This window comes from Cuculus canorus, chromosome Z (genome assembly GCF_017976375.1).
Source record: "Cuculus canorus isolate bCucCan1 chromosome Z, bCucCan1.pri, whole genome shotgun sequence".
Lineage (NCBI taxonomy): Eukaryota > Metazoa > Chordata > Aves > Cuculiformes > Cuculidae > Cuculus > Cuculus canorus.
Window position 1 is genome coordinate 35,938,857 of NC_071441.1, and position 23,751 is coordinate 35,962,607.

Sequence of the window (23,751 nt, forward strand, 5' to 3'; positions counted from 1 at the left end):
CAAAACTTTCTAAGCTTGCAGGCAGCTTAGGACAAATACAAATACAGTGGCAGAAGAACACTGCCTCCAGTCACAGCTTTGCTTTTATATCCTGATGAGCAGCATAAATATTCATTAGTGCCTGTACAGCAAGTGGAAGGACTTGGTCTGTTATTGCTGGGCAGCCTGATTTTGTGTAGGCTGTGGTTACCTGGCTGAGGCTGCTCTCATGCAGCTGTTTGGTTCCCTGTAGCTGTGAAAGGTGAGAGGTTTGTACACTTTTCTTTGGCAGCATAACTTGTTTTACTACAGAACATTCTAAGATCTAGTGAAAAGCCTACAAAAGTTATCAGTGTTATTGTAGCCCCTTTATTATATTCTCATACTTTGTACTTTTCTGGGTTAGTAGAAATCTTTAGCTGCCTGTTGTACCCCAGCACACCAGAGGTTTTAGCCTATGGCTGGGCTTTTACCTGCTGCTAAGAAGTCTACAAGCATAATGACGTTGTGTATCTCTTTTTGTGAGCATCCCATCAATATCACTGGAGTCCCACTTTCCATGTGGAAAGAGAGTAGAGTAATAGAACATTTGGTAGATGCAGAGCAAACAACAGATTTCAGGAACAGAAGCTGTTTTACAAAAGAAGAATATGGCGGTTTAAGGTACTGACTTAAGGCATTTATCTTAATCTGCTTACTGGGTCCCTTGATGAAGATGAGTCTTTGCTATCTCACAAAGCCCCTATTTTGCTGGGTCAAGAGTGGATCAATATGTGCATAGCTATTATTATTATTATTATTATTATTAATATTATTATTATTATTGTAGGAGTAGTAGTGTAAATGAGAAATTATGTCCAAAGGAAACAGATGTTGCAATGAAATTGTCTTTGATAAGTCAGCAACTTTTTTGAAACCTTTAAGATTACAGCTAACCCTGCATACAATGAAGGTCATTCCAAGTAAACAGATAGTAAAAATGTGCTTTTTCTGCTCCCTTCCTCGCCCCGCAGCCACCAAGCAAAGTTCTTTCTAGTATCTTGGGAAAGAGCAATCTTCAGTTTGCAGGAATGAGCATAACGCTGAATATCTCTACCACCAGCTTAAACCTAATGACTCCAGATACAAAACAGGTAAGTGTAACTGCTATATTAATTTGTGATTAACAGCATAGTGCAAAATTATTTGCTGTCTACTAACATACTCAGTTACTCAAAGTTATTATTCTGCCATGATGTGTATAAAATGAAAGAAAACAGAATATAAAGCATAATAGAAGTAATTGTTTATTCCAGTATTCAGTAGAACTTGGATGAATTATTTTCTTCTTGTCTTGTTTCAGGTAGATTTCCTTTCCTCTTAAAAGACCTGTGACGTGAAATGGCATTTTCTGGTCATGGGAGTCCTTGTTGGGTACAATTACAAACTCCCAGAGTTCTAAAATGGATGTATTTGGTCTCAGTGACTAAAGGGCTGAATGCACATCCCCAGTTTTGTTGTCTTCTTCCCATTTAGAGCTTTAAAGGGCAATCTATTCCTGAACTGCTAAAAATAAAGCCTCAGGGATTTTGAAATGCAGTGAAATGTCAGTCTTTTAGAGAGAAAAGGCATCCTTTTCCAAGCGGCTCATTTCTTCTTCCTCATTGTGCTGAAAGTACAGGTAGACTTTTGGGAATCACTGCAGTGGATTGTGAATGATGTATGAGATGAGAAAAATCCTTGCTCAGGGTATATATAAAAAGAAAGCAGACAGACATGCGTAGCCACTGCTGTGCTATTTGCTGTCAGATACATACTGCATTAGGGCACACAACTTTCTGCCCAGATACAGCTAGAGAGGAAAAAAACTAACCCTGCTGTGCTTAGGAACCTCAGGATTAAAGAATAAGAAAGAATATATACATTGCCTCTTAAAAAGCTTGCTGTTTATTATTATGTTTTCATTGATTTATTTTAATTTTTATCCTTATTTAGAAAACAACATACTCTTCTGCTATGAGCACTGAAACTGCAGGAGCAGAATTATGGCTGGTTGCAGTAGTTTCTAGCCTTACTATGGAATATGCACAGCAGCACTTTTCGTAAGGACAGCTGCCCCCAGTTAAGAAGCATAGGAACTTGATGTTAATCACATCTACTAAAAAACTGCCAAAACTTGAAAATCACCTTGCTTTCAGCTGATGTTAGAGTAAAAATGGAGAGTTAACCTGATTTACCTCAGGGAAGCGTCATCTCCCACATTCTTTACCTTTTCTCTGTGTTGATAAAACTGTTTATCATTCTCTCACATCATTCTTTCTGAGGTAGACTTAGCCTGGGTGCTGCAGGCCTGGGAAGCTTTTGGTTTCTCAGAGATACCCAGTCTGGCTTTGGTCTCCCTTGTTTCCTGTTTGTGCAAAGCTTTTTATTTGAAAACAAGCACGGTCCAGCAGCTTTGTGCTTTGAGGTTCCACTCAGAAAGATGGCTATGAACTTCTGTAATAGCCCCTTTTTCCAGAGGGAAAAAGAGTGAAAGAAAGGTCAAGGCAGTTTTGTTCACCCTTGAGGTAGCACAAAAGTTTTGCAAATGTGTTAAGCAGGGATGAACAGTAGTTGGTTTGGTTTTGTTCTGTTTATTTATTTAAAGTGTAGATTTGGGTATGTTGAAATGTTTCTGAACTATGAAGCAACATTAGTGAATCATTTAGTTTTAAGCAATGCAAGGCATTGGTAATTTGCCATGCCTTGTTAACAATATTTGGTTTCAGGGGACAGGGAATAGCCCTGCTACAAACTGAACTAAACTGTTTAGTTGTGGAATTAAAAAAGCCCAGAGTATAACTAATAGTTACACTTTTCGGAGTTCTTGAAATTTGGAAAAATAAGTTTTCAGGCAACGTGAAATATTTTTTTATTTTTATGATGCTGAAGTAAAACATCAGGCTATTTGTACAATTCAGGATGGTGATAATATTAAATATGCAATAAATCTTCATTAGTTCATTTTCTTTGTGGGAAAAAGAGAAGGGAATCTGCACTGATGAATAAGGGAATGATGGATCACCCCTGAACACCAAAATAAACCACATTTTTGGAGGCTGCAGTGGAACAAGCAGCAGTACTGAAAATACAGCTCTTTCATGTAAAGAAACATTGCAAATAGTTATCAATGCTCTGTGACTTGGTGAAGCAGCAAGATCCACAGAAACTTGTGCCAGGGTTTTTTCTCTCCAAGGAAGATCCTAGTTCAGGCCTTTAAGATGCAGGATGGGAAAACAGCCCAGAGAATATCTTTTTAGCCTCATCTATGTTTTGAAAATGTTTTTCTAATGTATGTGGTACTCTTGACAAAATGAGGAATAAAGATTCATATGACTACTACCAGATGCTTTGACGTGCTAAATAAGGGGTACGTCCTATACCAGATGAGTTCCTTGGCACGATTTCTGTGACTTAAATGATATTAAGTGAAATTTTCTTCAACTGACTTTTTATTTCTTGGTTATTACATGATTTGATTATTAAAAGATTTCATAAGTCAAATCTCAGAATAGCAATGGAGTCAAGCTGTTCTCCTTGTATTAGAGGTTCATGACAATTTGTCTTGTCTCAGAGTAATATTGTATTAGTTCAAACTGTACATAAGCAAATTGAATTTCAAATGCCCTGGAGTAAGCCTAAAATTTTGTCCACAATGCTACATTGCAGCTAGATTCAAAATTCTGTTTGCTTATTGCAAGCAAGCTGGTGTTTGAAACATAAAATGACACAGAAGGTACTGGAAGCAATGTTAGGATCCTTAGCTGGTGTGCCGATTGGCACGATTTCATTGATTTCACCAGAGTGGCATCAGCAGAAAAGTATTTGATGAATAGGAACCTTTGCTCCATTCATCACTATCTGTAATAAAGAAAGCAAACTTTAGCAGGTTAAAATTTCTCCAAAGATACTGTATGACAGATCTGTATGATTTCCTGGAGTTCTGAGCACATTTAGCAATTTTCCTGTGTGCTGCTGGGTTTTAAAGAATACCAGAACAGACACATTCCACCTTAAGTTTATATTATCATAATACTCTTTGCATTACTTGTGGGTGAAATGCAGAGCTCACTTTGATCTTGGTTTTGAATGTTAACCCCATAAAACCAAAAAAGAAATCAAAAGGGTAAACTGTAAGAAAACCTACTAACTCACACTATCCTTTCTGATCCATACAGATCATAGCAAATCACCATATGCAATCTATTTCCTTTGCATCTGGAGGTGATCCGGTAAGCATTTCTTTAAACTTTCCCACACATAGATATTGCTTTATGAGGACTGTGTGGCAAAACTTATTGTATAACTTACTGAAAGAAAGAAATATAACCACAAAAGCTCCTGTTTCTTGTTTCATGTATTTTTCTTGATTGTTGCCATCAACTTCTTTTTGAGGGAAACAGCTGGCAAGTGGTAATATTAAACCCTCCTCTCTGAATTACTGAAACAAAAATTATCAAAGGGCTGTAAGCGTTTATATAATTGATAAGCAGGGCTCTGTTTTTCAGAGTAATGTAGTGCAGTCATATAAGTATTGTGTGAATTTTTGTACTGACTGTTTATTTTGTGCTTTTTACAGTAATAGACTATGTTGCAGTTATATTTATAGCAATATATGCAATTCTTTTTTTTCTTCATATCTCTAAGTGTACAGCGAAAAGACTGTGCAGAATACTGCCTTCAGGTATATTCACTACATTCGTGCAGCTTGAAGACAGGCTTTCAGGAAAAGCCCAGATCTTTCTTTCTAGTTTTGTGAAGCTTTCAAACACACCTAGACATTCATTTAGATCAAAGGGCAGACTCCTTCTTTTTGTGCTTTTCCATGTTTTTATGAGCAGTTCATGCAAAGGTGTATTAAACGTACCTAGGAAGCAATGTAGAGTTATAAAACAGAGACATTGCTCACCTCTTACTTTAGAGTTTAGGAAGCTTTTAAACCTAGATTAGTTGAATAACTCTGCCTCTTCCTGCATCATATGTCACGTGCTACAGGTAAGGGAATTTCTAGATGCTTTGTGAGTTAATTTGCTCGGTTAAATTCTATTAAGTTGAAGATCCTTGCACTTTCTCTATTCATTTCAATATTCTCAGAAAATATAAGGGCAAACTTCAGTGTCAGTACAGCTCTGCTGAGCTCAGTTAGTTCTGGAAGGTAAAAGGACACTATATCATGATAATACAGGGAACAAAAAATGGATCAACAGCAACTTTGAAATACAACAGATTGCAATGGATGCTGTAAATGAACAATTCCTGAAGTGGTCAGAGGAGTGATCAGCACAGTTCCCTGCCTCCATAAGAAGATTCTCCACTCCCCATCTGCCATCTCAAATGCTAAGTCCTGGAAACACCATTGCATACTGCCCACTGATAGAGTGATTTACCAGGAAAGAGGAGAGAAGCAGCAGTAGATATTGGATTTGGAGTAAACAAGCTCTTCCAAATGTTTTAGAGAGATAAAAGTCATGCTTCTCACTTAGTGAGTTACCAGGGAAATAAAATTGAATGGTGTAAGGGAGCATACAAGAGAGTGAAATTGTAAAAGTACATTCCCAATAAGACCACTGCATGGTGATCTCATTCTTGGGGGAGAGGAAGTAGGTGCTGGTATCTAGTGATGCTCTTCAGACTTGCCTCAGTGGGCTAGTATCTAGCATAACCTGCAATCAAAAAGCTTGTCCATAAAGCAGGCGGTTCCTTTGTCCCGCGTGCACACAGAAGACAAGATGCAACGACATGATTTAAATCACACCTTTGTTAACCCATCTGAGGGTCTTCCAGACATAACTTTCATCAGTCCTTAATGATTTCAGATTGGTAGAGGGTTTCTACCACCAAATTGTATCCCCGAAACACAGCTGGGCTCCAGACTATACTCTCATCTCTCCTCATATGAGGTTTAAAATGGATGGAGAAAGGCTATACTGAATTAGGAACCTAGATCTGTGCCTGTGTTTCTTCAGGAAATACTTCCTTTATTTTCAGTTTTGAAGTCTGGTTTGTTTAGAAGTGAGGCTGCCCTAACTTCTCACCCTGTCCACTTTTCTTCTCTGGGTATCTGCCCCATATTTGTGCCAGAAATCAGCTTAGCAACTTTCCTGCCATTCCCATTCCTTAAGCATTAATTACCTTCATAATTTGAAATATATCCATGGGAGAAGTGCCACAGAGTCTTGGAGAACAGCTTGAGTACCACATATATTTTTGCAATATTCCCCTTTGCAATGAGTCAGACACTTTCTAGCTGTGTCGGTACATGGGACTTAAAAGTCTCTCCACCAGATCCTTTTACACACCATTTCAGAATAATTTTTAGTTCACATCCAGGACTGTGTTCTGGATTCACTTTAGCTCTCCTCAGCCCCTCCTCATGGTACCCTAAATATTTTTCACCCACAGTCAGCTCAAGTGGCTGTTTACAGGCTGCTAGACAAGAGACACATGCTAAAATTTCAGGATTTCTTTTGAAATTTTTTGATTTTTTTATTTATTTAACTTTTTGAATTTTTTAGAATTTTTTTTTTGAGAGACCTGCTGAAATTTCAGAGAGGCAGATCTCATAATATGCAATAAGACAAGTCTGTCAGGGTCCCTAAAGGCAGTCATTTTCAGTTTCAGCCCTGCCTCCAAATTTTAACACTGCAATGCACTTTTTTTGAGGTGAGAATTACAGCTGATTCATACTTGTCTTCAGTCCTTGAATGTCAGGGACCACTTCACTGCATCAGACTAGCTCTGTATAGCCTTTTGATGGGAGTCTTCTAATTCAGCCACTGTGAAATGTCCTTATTGTTTTGTCATAGTCAGCTTGAACACAAGAGCTCTAGATGAAACAAGGTGTGGGTGGTTCCAGTCTCTCACACTCACCCTAGCTATGAGATAGATCTGTGACTTACTCAAGCAAAAATGTATCCATTATCTATGTCTGTAGTAGTAAATAAAATGATCTGTGGTCTGCTTTCTGGCCCCAAAACTAAACAGAACAGTCCAATTTGCATCCACACATCCACTCTGTTCCCTCCCAGTGGTCGCTGGAGATTGATGCCCAGTGTGTGCCGGTCCCCCAAAGAGTTTCAGAGCATAGAGTGGGAAAGCAGCGGCGTCAGACAAGGGAGAGGAGCAACAATTAAGCAGTATGGACAACTGTGGGACAAGTCTCAGGCCTTTCCCTTGGCTCTGTTTTATTTGCCGCTATATACAGAGACACTTTTCTCGTCTGCGTACTTGTTGATATGCATCATTACTTCCACTCAAGTCACTGCCCAGACACTACAACACTGGATGTTTAAGAAATTACTGGACAAAATGCCATGGCCTTTCTTCTGTGCTCTGCTTTTTATACAGACCAACCTCAGTACTGCTGTGTCTTAGTGCCTTCCAAAAGTGCATTGCAGTCATATGGCTACATATCTGTCACCAGAACCATGAGTATGCTTCATCATTTCCCTTGCCCTCTCCTTAGGAAGGAAATTGTAATTACATGATCGCAGTGATTTGTTTTGGGTGAGTGGTAGTGGTGTGAGATGGCACTGGAGAAAGTTGAGGTAAAGAAGTCTGTCTTTTTACTGATGTTTGTTATGGCGTTAGATCTTGACATAATTGTCAATGGTCTCGAATGAGTCCGCTTGAAAAGGCTTTGGGTAGACTCACGCAGCCAGCTGTGATGTATCCTATGCATACCTCAATTAGGTTTAGCCATACCTGAGTATCCAAGCATATCAGGAAATATTTGATCTAACCAGGACTTCCTGATCACATCAAGAATATATGACATTATCCACATGTGCCAGCAGGCCTCACATTTCCCAGAAGCACTGGCCTTTCTGTTTCATCTGCACAAGGATAAAAGTCAGTGCCATTTGTACACAGGAGAGTGAGGGTGGCAGGAGAGCTGGTAGAAAATCCCAAAAGAAATTGTCAGCTTGCTCTTGCTAGGAAATGGACTTGGCATGTGTCAACAGGGATGGCTGGGAGCAGCCTGTGGGCCAGGAAATAGTGTCCTGGGAGACTGCTTGTCACAGCCAAGCAGTGGCTGAGCACTTCTGCACCATATGGCACTATAGTCAGTAAAGTAAACACACCTGCTTGTCACATATGAATTAAAGCGATTACTTAGTATTTCTGGGCAGCAGGGCTGCTACTCCCACTCTTTCTGAGACAGAAGCAGTTGATTACTCATGTTCCGAACCAAAATCCCTGAGTAGTTTGAAGATAAGGACTTGTAATTCTACTCCCTTCTAAATGAGGCCCGATTCAAATCTTACTACATTTGTTTAATTGATTTTCGGAGTCCTTGGAAGACATGTTTAAGTTCTGTTGGAATAGATCACACACTGCAGAAAGCCAAGTGGTACCAAACCCTTTAAACACTTTTATGGAATTTAAGTAGTATATAAGTGTAGGGCCAAATATGTCATTTGAGGCTTTACCCACAGGAATATGCACACTCTGGACTGTCATCTTTTACTATGATCAGTGCAAAGATTTTTTGCATTTATTGTATGTGTCTTAATTTTTTGACAGGATACAACTGACTATGTTGCATATGTAGCTAAGGATCCTGTTAATCGGAGAGGTAAGTTAGAAATATCTATTAGCTACCTTTTTCCTTTAAGAAACATAATATTCAGGATATAATTCAGTGGATTTTCTGTCCTCCTGCCCCCTTGAAAAGAATAATTGCAGTCCAACAAAAGGACTGCCTTTGATAGAATCATGGAAAGATTGTGTACTGATAAGGAACAGCCATGTGCAAGTTGGGTCTCAGACTTGGAACAGGTCTTGCCTGTAGTTCACCTCCAAGTACCTCTTGGATTCCCTTCATCTCTTAAATCAAACACTCACCCTTTTTGGCTGCATGAGCTTCTAGACAACAGCTAGCTCTTACCTAAACCCAATCACTGTGCAAGAATTAGGCAGCCTTCTGATTAAGTCTGCAGCTGAGGTGGCTGAATCTGCTAGGTCTTCTCAGTACACAGTTAATTCTTCCTGACAGAATCAGATTCTTTACCAAATAGTGAGCTTTTGAGAGAGCTTGCTGGAGGCTGTTATCCTCTTTCTCAGTGAAGTTTTACTTATTTATTTTATTGTATTTTTCTATATGCAATTAGTCTGGAACAGGGAACCTGTTGATTGTCTTCAAAGACTAAGAACCACTTCAGGGTCTCAAAAATAAAAGTAGATTATAAGAAGTGGAAGTTGCACTCTGAGATAATACAGCAAACATTCCTGCTTGTAATGCAGAAAGCATCACTAGATCTTAATACTAGATACAAAGTATTGTATAATGTACCTGAGAATCTATTTATTATTCATAGATTTATGAAAAAAAAAGACTTAACTCTAAAAAAAGACTCAAACATTCCTAACAGTATTTTTGCAGAATTCAGACACTTTAACTCCAAAATGCTAATCCTGTAAACTCTGAGCTGCCACTTTGTGATGGACACAACTAATTCAATAACTTCTGTATTTTGTCACCTTTAGTGATCTTAGGTACTTCAACAATCTGTTCTATCCTTGTGCAGAAGTGTCCAAGAGAGAGCATTAACTCATAAATAATACGTGTACTAAACGTACTAATATGTTGAATATTAATGAAACACCTGGGCAGTGGAGGATTTGGAGATAATCAGTTCTTTGCCATACTTGTTATGTTCCAACATCATGTATTCCTCATTAGAGATGTTCCAATGTCAGGCAGTAGGTTATATAGTGCAGAGCTGTTCTCCACCCCACCTCCTTTTGCAGTACTCTTCTGCTAAAGCAGAGACTGAGCTAGTTGTACTGAATGACAGTGACAGCGTAGTGGATATGCATCACAGACCAGTTGTTTGCACCATAGGGTTTGGAGGAGTCCTGTGCTTGATTTTCTCTTCCTCTGTGAGTGGATTTTAAATAAAAACTGTTTCATGGACTATTTTCCTTATATCTGAGTTGAACATGTTTACCTTTAGCTTCCTGTCACTGTTCTTGTTGAGCTATTCTATCCTAGGTTGAGGAGTCATGTAAGCACCTGATATTGTCTTCCTGTGGTGTATTGAGTTCAAGCAATTTCTCAGTTTTTTTGGGAAACAGTTCAACAGAATGAACTCTGTCTCAGTGAAGTCTCAGCTGCAACACATGTCTTTAATGCCTCAGAAAATTTCTGTTCCTCCTCATTTATTTTTCTGCATTTTTAAATAAGTAGATGATGCCTGTTATTGTTAGGACTAATACAGTATTAATGTCAGCAATCTATAACAGAGGATGCAACTTGCTTGCTTTTATCCTTGTCAGGAGCCAGTTTCTTATGAGCTGTTTTTGCTACAGTGAAACACTGTTACCTAACCTGAAATTCTTTCATGCTGTGGTCTTTAAGCCTTCTGCATTACAGCTTTCCATGGGAGGTTTTCCCAGCTGTGTGTGTACATCAGTGGTTTGCAGATCAGTGACTTTGTATGTGACCAGCATTAAAACGCTTTTTTTTTAAAAGGTCTAGTTTACCAAGAGATCCCAATTGCCCTCCTTCACCATCTCTGGCTATTCTGTCAGTCTTTTGTGTTAGCTGCATCTACTCTAGAAGCAAGTTTGAATTTACCTCTGTATCAAGTGAAAATGTTACTACTGCTATTACTAACAGTAGCATTAATGCTGTAGTATAGCTTTCACTTGCATATTTAGACTCATTTCTTCCCAAGGATGGAAAAGGTCTGTTCATGCTTTGTATTCTGAATCTAGCAAGCTAAAAGCTGTCTGTCTTCTTCTGTAACATTCACAAGAAATCATCTCTGTGTGAGCCAAACCTTCTCATCCTTTTACAAGAAGCACATCTCCTACCTGCTGAAAGTCCATTCACGTATCCAAGGAAACAGGTTACTCATTATGTCCCCTACTGAAACTGCTTAATGACTCATGCTTCATTTCAGCTCCAGACAGGTTTAGCAGTGAGCAATGTAGCCTCTTTAAATCCCTACTCTAGTTATAGCGTGTAAAAATTAAAGCTTTGTTTGGCCTATCTCTTTCCATCCACATTCATGGAGGTAAGTCTGCACCTTATCTGGGGGGTGATTGCTCACTGCCACCAGCAGCAGTGCAGAGAGGGTAAACAGCAAATACCCTGCTGCTAGCCAGGGATGCCTGCCTCTGTCTTTGAACACCTGGAGGTTTTGGTTTTGGCTGCCAAATCAACTTCCAATGTGCAGCTAAGGACACTTCCCCTGAATCAGGCATTGCCACAGCAGGTGCTATAAAGTGAAAGGAGAGCATCACTGCATATGTTTAGCAGGGCAGCACTATGACTGATACCATGTCATTCTGCGTGAGGTGCTGCTGCTGCTGAAGGTGAGACAGCTTAGTGCTCTGGTCATTCCATATCTGCATAACTGCAAGTTTTTTAGAACTTTATTCTGGGCTTTTAGGAAGTCTGTGCAGCAGATCAGCCTCTGAGAAGTCATTGCTAAAGCTCTTTGGTCTCCCTGTGTTGTTTCAACTTAAATTACGTCACAAAAATATAATAGAATCATAGAATCATAGTATAGTAAGGGTTGGAAGGGACCTAAAAGATCATCTAGTTCCACTCCCCCCTGCCGTGGACAGGGACATCTCACTAGATCAGGCTGCCCAAGGCCCCATCCAACCTGGCCTCGAAAATTTCCAGGGATGGGGCATCCACAGTCTCCCTGGGCAACCTGTGCCAGTGCCTCACCACTCTCATGGTGAAGAAATTCTTCCTAATGTCCAGTCTAAGTCTGTCCCTCTCCAGTTTATACCCGTTCCCCTGTCCCCACAAGCCTTTACGAATAGCCCCTCCCCAGCTTTCCTGTAGGCCGCTTTCAGGTACTGGAAGGTCACTATAAGATCTCCTTGGAACCTTCTCCAGGCTGAACAACCCCAACTCTCTTAGCCTGTCTTCGTAGGGAAGATGCTCCAGCCCTCTGATCATACTTGTAGCCCTCCTCTGGACCCGTTCCAACAGTTCCATATCGTTCTTATGTTGAAGATTCCAGAACTGGACACAGTATTCTAGATGAGGTCTCCCAAGAGAGGAATGGAGGGGCAGAATCCCCTCCCTCGACCTGCTGGCCTTCTTTTGATGCACCCAGGATACATTTGGCCTTCTTGGCTGCAAGCGCACGTTGCCAGCTCATGTCGAGCTTCTCATTAACCAGCACCCCCAAGTCCTTCTCTGCAGGGCTGCTCTCAATCACATCATTCCCCATTGTGTACTGAAAACAGGGATTGCCCTGACCTAGGTGCAGGGCCTTACACTTGACCTTGTTGAACCTCGCGAGGTTCTCACAGGCTCACTTCTCCAGTCTGTCCACGTCCCTCTGGATGACATCCCATCCTTCCACTGTGGCAACTACACCACTCAGCTTGGTGTCATCTGCAAAACTGCAGAGGGCTCACTGGATCTCACTGTCAGTATCATTGATAAAGATATTAAACAGCACCGGTTCCAGTACGGATCCCTGAGGGACACCACTCATCACAGATCTCCATCTGGACTTTGAGCCATTGACCACTACTCTTAGAATACGACCATCCAGCCAGTTGCTTATCCACCTTGCTGTCCACCCATCAAATCCATATCTCTCCACCTTAGAGAGAGGATGCTGTGTGTGACTGTGTCAAAGGCTTTACAGAAGTCCAGATAGATCACATCCTTTGGTTTACCATGTCCACTGCTGCGTTTACCCCATCATAGAAAGCCACTAAGTTGGTCATACAGGATTTGCCCCTAGTGAGGCCATGCTGGGGCATGCTATTAATCACCTCCATGTCCTCCATGTGCTTTAGCATAGCTTCTAGGAGGCTCTGTTCCCAGAGCACAGATTTTCCCAGGCACAGAGGTGACACTGACAGGTTGGTAGTTCTCAGGGTGTCTTTTCTACCCTTTTTAAAAATGGACCCAATGTTGCCCTTCTTCCAGTCACCAGGGACTTCTCCTGACTGCCATGACTTTTCAAATATCATGGAGAGTGGCTTGGCAACCACATCAGCCAATTCCCTCAGGACGCTGGGATGCATCTCATCAAGTCCCATAGACTTATATACGTTCAGGTTCTTCAGGTGGTCACGAACCTGATCCTCCTCTACTGTGGGACCAACCCTTACTTGTAGGCAAAGCACTTGCATCCTTACTGGCATCCAAAGCACTTGATCCTAGTGAGCTGGACACTGAGCATGTATTAAAATACAGTTCTTCTGGTTTATATCTGTTTATTAAAGCAATCAGAGGCAATAGAAATCAGTAACTTTGAACAAGGTCCTACTGTACTGTGGCAAGGCCTGAAAAAGAACGAGCATTTCAGATCCGGTCTAGACTCTAACCTGTAGACATATGTTTACTCAGCAGTGAATATGGAAAATAAACTTGCCAGGACTTTTCTGAATATAACCAGAGTTTTGCTCATTGAGGTCTCTAGCTTCCAGCTCATAACACCTGTCTATATTCCTGCAGTGTCAGGTTAAATTTCATAAGTTTGCCTAATTATGTTATCAGATAAGATGATACTTCTAAGCCACTCTCTGACTTAAAACTGGGATGAATTTGGCTGCTTAGGCAGTTGATAAAGGTTTCTCAGTCACCCATAGAAAGAGAGCTTATGTTGCCAGCCTCTCTCCTTACTGCCCTTGTCACAGTAGGTTCAGAGAGGTGGCACACGGAGGAATGCTGGAGTTAACCCGTGTCCTGGCTGGGTGCTCCCCAGTGACCCCATAGTTTGCTGGAAGTGTCTCCGTACAGTTATGCAGGAAAAGGTACCAGCCCTCTGTGCTGCTGGAATCAGATCAGGACCTGCCATATAGGAAATATGTGAGTTACTACTCCTCCTTCAGCCAGTAACTTGGGATATTCTGGAAACTCAATGAAAGCGAACAGATTGCAAACTTGGTGTGATTAGGCATAAAACTGAAGTGGGGATAAAACTGAGGAAAGAAAAAAAGGTTTTTTCGTTGTTACCATCTACAAACATTTTTATGATTTCGACTTCAGGCTCAGAATTCTAGTATAATCTCTCACCATCAGGTAATAACAAGTGAAATTTGTCTGTCTTTATGGACTTGTTAATTGTGGAACTGATTCGTGCTCTTGCCTATGGCAGTTATACACCAGAGCAATTTTATTTAGCCTTTAAAAAGACCTCATTGCTTGAAATTCACTGTGCCAGTATTGGGTTTTACTGAAATGTGCGCACTATGAATAGGGCAACTATGCCTAAAATGTTGATGTTTTGTCATAGGTCAGTGCATCCCACGATAATGTAGACAACAATTTGCTTGTGCATATGTCAAATCTTTTTCATTTAGCTTGTCATATACTGGAATGCTGTGATGGCCTGGCCCAGGATGTCATCAGCACCATTGGGCAAGCATTTGAGCTTCGTTTTAAGCAATACTTGCGATGCCCCTCTAAGATATCTGCTTTCCATGACAGGTGAGTATGATTCGCAGAAGATTGCTAGAGGATCCCCTTTAGCTTTACGTTTACTTAGTAAAATGTGCTGTGGAGAAACATGTGCTGGAGACAGACAGGATTTAAATACCTGAAAAGAGATTTCTGCTGCATTAGCAAAGCAAAGTTTGCCTAATGAATATGAAAATATCACAGTAATTTTAAAAGAATGGGCTAAATATGGATTTCACTATGAACTTACTGAAATGACCATGCTTTTTCTGTTGTAGTTTGTAGGCAGAGTTGGATAACCGAGAATGGATGTTGGTATTTGTGGCATTTCCTCATTGTTGTTAGTGTGATAGCAGCTCTGTCAACTTAGATAAAGTAAGCTAAGGTTCCTGGGCTTCCAAAATAGCCATGGATGTTTCATTGCTTCTGATATTAGCCAGGGTGAAGTTTTTGTAAATGTGATGCATTGTACCAAGGCCGTGACTGCATTGTTCTCTGAAGGATACAAAATCTATCTGCTTGAATATGTTTAAAAGGCTAAGGTAGAGCGTTCTGTTTTCTTTGGTGAGCTGCTTTTTTTTACATGGATTGCTATATGCTTGCTAACAGTAGTATAAATTCCAGTAAGCTGGTACCCTATATCATCTCTTATATCAGTGTAAAATGAATGTATAGTGAGTATAAAATGCTACTATCCTGATCTGGAAGCATTCTGTACTCTACACTTTAGACTTGTGTAAATGACTGTTAAATGGAGACTGAAACCACGGATCCAATCTCCTGGTTTTGTGAAGTTCTTCAAGGTTTATAGTAGTGATAATTAAAGTCATAATTAAAGACAAAGTTTTATGGCTTGGTCAATCACTCAGGTAAATAATATTAGAAATTGTATTGTAAGGTTAAATAAAAACGTTTGTTAATGCAGTTTGTAGTGGTCTCTAAAGATAACTAAAAACCTCCTTTAAGCAGCAGAAAGAATCTAATCCATTGAGGAGGTTTAGATCAAGTTTGTTTTCACAGAGAGGGGTCTACTGCGTGATCCATCATTGCTTTTTGACTTATAATGTTAGCTGAATTGTCAAAATAATATACAATAGCAATTTCCTGCTAGGCAGTCTTAGCATGCTGAAGGTATCTGTAAGTGCTTTGCAGCTGAGGGACAAAATAAAGCACTCGCTTTCGTAATTACAGGATGCAGAGTTTTGATGAGCCATGGTTGGAGGAAGATAATGAGGCAACTGAACATCCCTATTACAACAACATCCCAAATAAAATGCCCCCTCCTGGCGGCTTCATTGATTCCAGACTCAAAGCAAGACTTCCAGCTGCTGCAGATACAGCTCAGGTCAGTGCAATTGCATCTCTGCCCGTATCTAAAATTGTGTATTTCAAGATGGATACATTCGGGCCATTTATAGCTCGCAGCCCTTCCTGTGTGGCCAGCTTCCTTTTGAATGGGCATTGAAGATCTAGTGGCAACAATTTAGGCAGGGTCAAAACAAACAAAAGGAGGTGAATTCCTAACTGTCTTAAAAGATTACACAGATTCAAGGAAGAGAAATTGACTGAGGGTTACTACATTTGTGGAAACCACTTTTCCTTTGGAGAGTATCAAACAGTGCACACTAACTGGGAAAGATCTGATGCAGAACTGTTATAACAATCTAGTGCAGTCGTTGCTAAGAGTTTATTACGTTAATAACTCGGTAGCGATCAGTATTCAGCCAGGTTCCTAGGCAGGTTTTCCACCTCATGTTGAACTGAGCTTAGCTTGGATATTTCTACCAGCATTGCTGCTGGAAGTTTAACTGCAGTCTCAATGTAGCCCCCTAAGAGTAGTTTTCAGATCTAGCACAACTCTGCATAAATCCAGAGGGCCCTTATCTGTAGACAATGTCCTCCCTCAGTCCCCAGGCCTGTACCCTGGTACCAATGTGAGCCTTTCAGCTTATGCTTTGGAGGGTGCTAGAGGCATCTTCTGGTCCCAAGTCTGTTTCAGCAGAACACTTTTCCCAGGCACAGTTTGTCAGGGCTTACTATGTGAAGACAATGTACTGGAGGAGATGATGCATTTGGTCACCATCTTACTCCTACACAAATGCATTTGTGAGATATATATTCTAACACCATGATGAATCGGAAATTAAGAGTGGGAGTACAAAGAACACAGCAAGGAAGTTGTCAGAGCCACTCATAATACATCTGAGAATTTTAAAGGTAATTGAACATTTATTTGCACATATGTCCATTTTAGTCTGCAGCAGGAGTGGGAGGAGAGCAAACCTATTACCAGAGTCGTCACTTAGGAGACAAATTCAGTGAAGGCTGGCATCATGGGCCTGTTAAGCAAGGTGAGTTTTTCTAGTTTTAGCTGTAATACTGCAGCAGGTTTTTGGGTGGGCAAGGCATATGAAAGTCTGATGCCTCAAATTCTTACGGCAGTGAACTAAAATATGTTGGTAGATCCCTTTGTCCAAATTTTAGTGTTGATGTCAGAGAAAAGCATTTGGTAATTATCTCTGAGTAACTTGCCAAATGCCCGCCTTCATAAAATCTTATCTTTTGCATAGCAGTTCGTAAATAGAGTTCCCCAAACGTTCAGCTAGGTAGTTCGCCATGTCTTAAAACCCCATGGTATTTAAAGGCAGACTGCATGGTATTTTCTGAAAATCTGATATAGGGTGTGCAAGATGTAGTTTCCAAAGGAAGAGTCTAAAGTCAGAATTTTTTAAAAAGTATAGAGCAATGCAAGTGTTTGCACATGATCGCTGCTCCACAAATAACAAGTAATGCTTATTGTTCTTTTTGTTGTTGTCCATTGATTTTAAGCAAAACACTTGAAAAATTACGTGTGAAATTTCACTCCTTCTACTTTCATGTGTCAGCTTTACTGTGTTTCTGGGAACATATTCTTTTCAAATAACAGAATATGTTGTCTGTTGTTAACCTGCCCAGATTTGAGGATTTTACTCCGTTTCTTCCTCTCATGACACTCCAGCTGAACATCAGTTTTGAAACTGACAGTCTTTATTTATAAAACTTTCCCTTTGTCCTAGATAGTACCCCCTTCAACCTTCATTGAAACACAGTTTTAAATCCATAAATCAATATTTTTTTCTACTAGATCCTACAGTTATTGACTTTACATCTTCCATTCCAGGCTATTTTAAAGCTTTGGTGATGGGGTGCAATGCTATTTGGTTATTGTTAACAACACTGTTCTGTTAAAAAGACAAAAAATAAGAAAAAAACTCATTAATTTTCTAGGATCTCTGGATATCTGTAGTATGCCGGAAGGGAAATCACAAGTGACCTCAACAGCAGAGATGCCAACATATGTAAACACCCAGCATATAAATATAGAGTCTCTATTGACACTACAGGAAGATGCTGAAAGTACCTTCAGTGGAAAAGCAGATGATACCAAAGAGACCAGCCCAGGAAAGGATCTGTTTGACATGAGTGAGTTCCCTTCATATTCACTCCCTTTCTAACAAGTAACCCAGTATGTTTATACGTTAGTTCTGTATAAAAATAATTTAAAAATTTTCCAAATTTTAATATTCCTGGTAGACTTATGGTGAATTTTAGAATTCATGATGGTTTCATATCTGACTGAATTAAAATAAGGGTGGCTGAAGATTTGAAGCCACTTTGTACTATGTCTGAGTGAAACTGAGGTGCAGGTCTATGTTATTCTTAGCATCATAGGCAACTAGGTCAGGAGGAAAATAAATCAGGAACATTTTCATGCAGGAAAGTAAAGGAGTGAATGGCTGGAGAATTAACTCTAGACTGTCCTGTGAATATGTTACTAGGAAGTCAGCGAATACTACAAAACCCCCGCGCAACAAGAAAGATGGAAGGGAAACTGAAAGCCTGAGTTATCCCTTGCTCTGAATAGGCCTACTATCGTATCTAGCTATCTGTTCCAACTTTGAAATCAGCTTTTCCAAAATCAAAATCACTGCCATAAAACAATGGCTTAAGTACCATTCATAATTTGATGTTGGTGCTAGCAATATACATTATTTTCAGCCTTGAAAAGATACTTAACAGGAAATATGAGGAAAGCAGTTTGATGCACAGAAAATGTTAATTGTTTTCCTACTCTTCCTACCTCCAATCAATTGCTGACACATGATTCATTTAATTCAGTTCATATATTTAGAAGGCAGAGAGAGAAGGCAGTTGGTTCCTATGTGTTATCTCTAAAATAATGTATCTGCATTTCTGTTACCTCAGTATACATAAAACTGTCTTTCTGGCATGTTTTTGCTGAGATATGTCTCTATTTCCACAGCTCAGGGTGATTTTGAATTGCAAGACAGGGAGGGAAGAAAGCTGAGGGAGTATCTGTTAGTGAATATAGATCTGAAATAAGAAAATTCTGCTATTTGAAATCAGGGGTGTTAGATTTGATTCCTAACATGTCATGTCTTTAAAGCGTGCACATGGTTACCTCTATTTTATAGACGTTCTTTTCTTAAAAACAGGAAAATCTAATTTCTCATCTTTCAGCCTTCAGTAGTCTATATTAACTGTTGGCATTTCAGGAAAAGTAATGTGTCAATAAAAATGTCAACTAATCCTAAGTCAGTGGTTAGTCAAGCTAAACCTGTGTTGGGCTCTGTGCAGACTACAATGTATTGTGAAGGCATACATAAGCTGGTTTTAATAATCAGCTGAGGTATCAACAACCTGTAATAGCACGGTATTTATAAATACATATTTCTCTGAGCTAAAGTTACCTCTCTTTGGTCCCGTGAAAGCATGGCTACGTACTCCTCACATTCAAGCAGACTATTTAGAGCTTGTGTATTTCTTCATGGTACTGCCTTGTAGATGTCCTTTAGTAAGTCTAGTGGCCCCAGAACAATATTTGTTTTTAATATGCACTAGTTGGCCAGATGAATGTCTTGCAAGGGAATTAGCTTCCAATAGGTAATTACAGCATATAACAAAGCATGCACTGAACTCTTCATTGTTTCTGCAAGACTGTTGGGATCTGTAATGACACATCTTTCCACTCCACTCTACAGAAAGTAACACTGATTTCAAGATTCAGCTGAGGTTTAAAATATGTTTCCCTGAGGCTGATTTTCATAGTGAAGGTGTTAGCCTCTGTCTAAGTTGCAAAATCCTCTTTCTAGGTTAAGGCTAGGTGTAGGCTGAGGATTGATGTCTTCTAAACATACCTTTGGGCTGGAGACTCAGAAATGGATAATTTTTAAATGAATATGTTGCTTGAAGAGAGACAAGATATGAATATAATGACATTGGGTACTCATGTTATGCAATTTATTTGAAATAAAGCTGTCTGACATACCTGACAAAGCAAAAGGAGAATTCTGCCTGGTACCAAGGCATATAAACGCAGCTGTTGACAATAGTCATTATTGAAATAAAATCACTACCTTTCAAAAGCTCCTACCAAGGTTTGCTCTGATTTTTACCAATATCTTTCCATGCATAACTACCTTTTTGACATATTACACTCCTCAGTCTCAATGCAAGATATAAATCAGTAGACCTAGCAGTACATCTTCCCTCATTTTTTTTTTTCATAAAGATAAAGGGAAGTGGATATAACAGAAAATAAATCCTGTTAAAAATGACTGGAATATCACCATTTTGTAACATGATTTATCTCTGAATGATCTCATCCTCATTTCTGTTTCCACAACAAGAACCATTTGAAGATGCCCTCAGGAACCAAACATCTGAGGCTATATTGAGTAGATCCACCTCCACTGGATGCACCAGTCCTATTTTATCCAAAGCAGCTGACTGGACTGTAGCTGAAGAGCTGAGTACAGAGCCATGGTATCAAGGAGAGATGAGCAGGAAAGAAGCAGAACAACTCTTAAAGAAATGTGGAGACTTCCTTGTGAGGAAGAGTACCACGAATCCTGGCTCCTATGTACTGACAGGCATGCACAATGGAGAAGCCAAGCATCTTCTTTTGGTGGACCCAGAAGGAACTGTAAGTTCTGATACGTTAGTAATAGAGGAGCTTTCTGACTCTATGCATTTTCTCTAAATATGTTTAGTCTTGTTTACAGCTTATTCATAAATCATTGTAACTACAGCCCCATATCTCCAGTATGCCATCCCACCTCTAATTCTTGCACTGATGCTTAGCCGAGAGTGCGGTGCATGGTTTCTGGACACTGCAGGGAGCCTTAGGGACCTGATTCTCCAGCAAGGTCAAGCTTTGGCCACTGCAGTACGGTCTTATTCGAAAGCACAGCTAAGCCCCCCTTTAGCCCTCCTGCTGAGAAGCTGCTGGTGGCTGTGTAAGTTTGTCCAGCAATTTTCATATGACATCTCTGTCAGACAGGATATGAACCAGACCCTCTCTGTTTTCTTGACCAGGAGACAACTGGAGTAGAATTGTTCCATCTGTTTTCTGCACGGAGACTCCCATAGTCAGCAACGGGACCTTCCCAGCAGCAGGACAGAGAGGGCAAGGGAGCTCTACTTTTCTGCAGCAGCTTCTGAGGGGGCTTAGTCTGACCGGAGAGAATGAAAGAAAGCATTGCTGCACATTTTATTCTTGGATCCTGGGTATCCAAGAGCGGGAAACTCCTCCTCCTCTGTAAAGGACAGCCTTAGATGACAAGGCCCAAAGTAAAAGAGAAACTCCTGTCAAGGATTTGGCCGGTTGGCATTTGTTTGAGCTCAGAAACCCGCCGCGGCGCAGGCGGTCCCCGCGGGTGGCGCACAGCCGGCAGCGGCCGCACGAGGGCAGCACAGGAGCGGCCTCGCGCCCCACGGCCACCCTGCTTCTGCTTTAAAGACACACATCACAGAATCACGGAACAGTTTGGATTGGAAGGGACCTTTAAGACCATCTAGTTCCAACCCCCCTGCCATGGGCAGGGACGTCCCACCAGCCCAGACTGCTCAGAGCCCCATCCAGCCTGGCCTTGAACACCTCCAGGGATGGGGCAGCCACAGCTTCCCTGAGCAACCGGTGCACAGTGAAGCATTTCCTCCTCATGTCTAGTATAAATCTGTCTCTCTCCGGTTTATACCCATTGCCCCACGTCCTATCTCTACAAGCCCTTGTGAACAGTCCCTCCCCAGCTTTCTTTTAGCTTTTTCAGGTACTGGAAGGTTGCTATAAGGTCTCCTTGGAATCTTCTCCAGGCTGAACAACTCCAACTCTCTTAGCCTGTCCTCGTAGGGAAAGTGCTCCAACCCTCTGATCATACTTGTAGCCCTCCTCTGGACCCATTCCAACAGTTCCATATCGTTCTTATGTTGAAGATTCCAGAACTGGACACAGTATTCCAGATGAGGTCTGCCAAGAGAGGAATGGAGGGGCAGAATCCCCTCCCTCGACCTGCTGGCCTTCTTTTGATGCAGCCCAGGATACATTTGGCCTTCTTGGCTGCGAGCGCACATTGCCGGCTCATGTCGAGCTTCTCATCAACCAGCACCCCCAAGTCCTTCTCTGCAGGGCTGCTCTCAATCACATCATTCCCCATCGTGTACTGAAAACAGGGATTGCCCCGACCCAGGTGCAGGGCCTTACACTTGACCTTGTTGAACCTCACGAGGTTCTCACAGGCCCACTTCTCCAGTCCAGGTTTCTCTGGATGACATCCCATACACTGTGGCAACTACACCACTCAGCTTGGTGTCATCTGCAAAACTGCTGAGGGTGCACTCAATCTCACTGTCAATATCATTGATGAAGTAACGAATAGCTGTTACAGGCTGCTGCCAGGAAAACGCTGCTGTGTGACGAGTGGTGCTGCTGTCCCACCCTTTGCTCTGGTGCTTTACCAGCTGGCACGGAGTGCTTGAGCTCTATGATGACTTCCAGGTGATTTTCCTCCTGTAGGCAAAGGATGGAGTGCCTCCTGCACCCCATCTTTCCACCTCCCACCTTATTTGCTGAATTCCTTGCATAGGGACCCTTGTTCTCTGCATCTATCCTGTCCCTCACCCTGCCTGTGATGTGCCCAAATGGCTTGGAAGCTCCTGGCTTAGGAGGCCTAGCTTGACAGCAGCAGCTTTCCTGCAGTTGTGTTGACATCAACTGTGCTGTCCCCATGGTTTGTGGGATTCTGACACAGCTCTCGAGCAGCCCCTGTTTGTGGCTTGTCAGAGCAGAGAATCATCAATAAAATGCCAGTGTGTGACCAGTCGCAACAGCACGCCAGCAGCTTGCCTTTCTTCCGCGTGGCCTTGGTGCGACTATTTGTATAACAAAAACTGATTCACACAAAGGCTGTGTGAAAATTCATTCCACACACAAATTACTCGGTGACACGTTATAACTCTTAAGGGTGTGTTTTCAGAGCAGAGTTAACTGTCCAGTTAATTCTGTTCTCTTCCATCTGACAAACAAAAAAAATACCTTAAGTTCACATCAGGGATGCTTAAAAAGGAGGACTGCAGGATTTTTGCTGGATGTAGAATTAGGGCTTGAACTCTGGTGGTGGCAGAGCATATTGCTTATGGTGAGAAAGCTCTCAGCTGATTTGAATGGACTTGGAGATGTATTAATCTGAATATGGCTAAGGAAAGTTACTGCTATTTTAAAGATACCTTTTAATTTTGAAAATATAGCTGTGAATAGTTACAGAAAGTGGTGCTTCAAAGCAGTATTTTTCAGAAATTGGGAAAGCCTGTTGGTTTTCTTCAGTTTACCGTCAAAGTCGTTTGCTTCCTATTTTTCCCTGTGATATCCTGAGCTAGGTTTCTGGCAGTTTTGCCAGAACTCAGTGATGAAGACTGAAACATTTCAAGCGAGGTGCTCACCACAGCATAAGCTGACTTTGGAGAGTTTTAACAAAAGTCGTTGTCTATTTCTGCGAAAAAAAATCACAGAAAGTAGATGACATGCCTTAATTCAGGACAGCGTTTGCAGGCTTTTTCTTGAGGCAGTGCAGAGCCACCCCAATACAAAGCTTTACTACAGCAAGGTAATTACATGAGAGGATCTCTGCTCTGCCTTTGGAAGCTGTATGTTTAACTTATTTTAAACATAGGAAGGAAAGGTTTTGTGAAGATAAGATTAAATAATTAAAGATTGTTCTGAAATATAGATTAGTTTTTGTCCTGTCCTGTTTTGGACTGTCTTAACTGCACAATATCAGTTTCCTTTTAACATGGGTGTAATAAACTACTTAGCAGGATAGCAGTGCAGATAGCTGGTCAATGAGCTAGAAAAATGACGTCCCCTGCCCTGAAGTGTTTCAGTTTCAAAGGAACAGGTGTGTACTGTGCAGCATGGGGCAAACCCAAGCCAAGCACGTATGGTGGCTGGATGGCTTTTGGGGAAGGGAATTTTCCAGTAGCTGAAGAAGAAAGTCTTTGTTAAGGGAAGCACAAAGATGCTGTGG

At 41.0% G+C, this 23,751-nt stretch overlaps 1 protein-coding gene across 2 annotated transcripts in view; it reads left to right on the forward strand.

Moving 5' to 3' along the window:
* The window catches only part of SHC3 (SHC adaptor protein 3), a 66,172-nt gene that overhangs the window by 38,515 nt on the left and 3,906 nt on the right, over positions 1-23,751 (forward strand). For both annotated transcript variants that reach the window (XM_009566361.2, XM_054053878.1), the window contains exons 8-15: positions 993-1,112; positions 4,176-4,229; positions 8,524-8,575; positions 14,293-14,419; positions 15,581-15,734; positions 16,644-16,740; positions 17,657-17,851; positions 20,080-20,375. In XM_009566361.2, the coding sequence (XP_009564656.1) occupies positions 993-1,112; positions 4,176-4,229; positions 8,524-8,575; positions 14,293-14,419; positions 15,581-15,734; positions 16,644-16,740; positions 17,657-17,851; positions 20,080-20,375 (1,095 nt within the window). The remainder of the gene's footprint in view (positions 1-992; positions 1,113-4,175; positions 4,230-8,523; positions 8,576-14,292; positions 14,420-15,580; positions 15,735-16,643; positions 16,741-17,656; positions 17,852-20,079; positions 20,376-23,751) is intronic.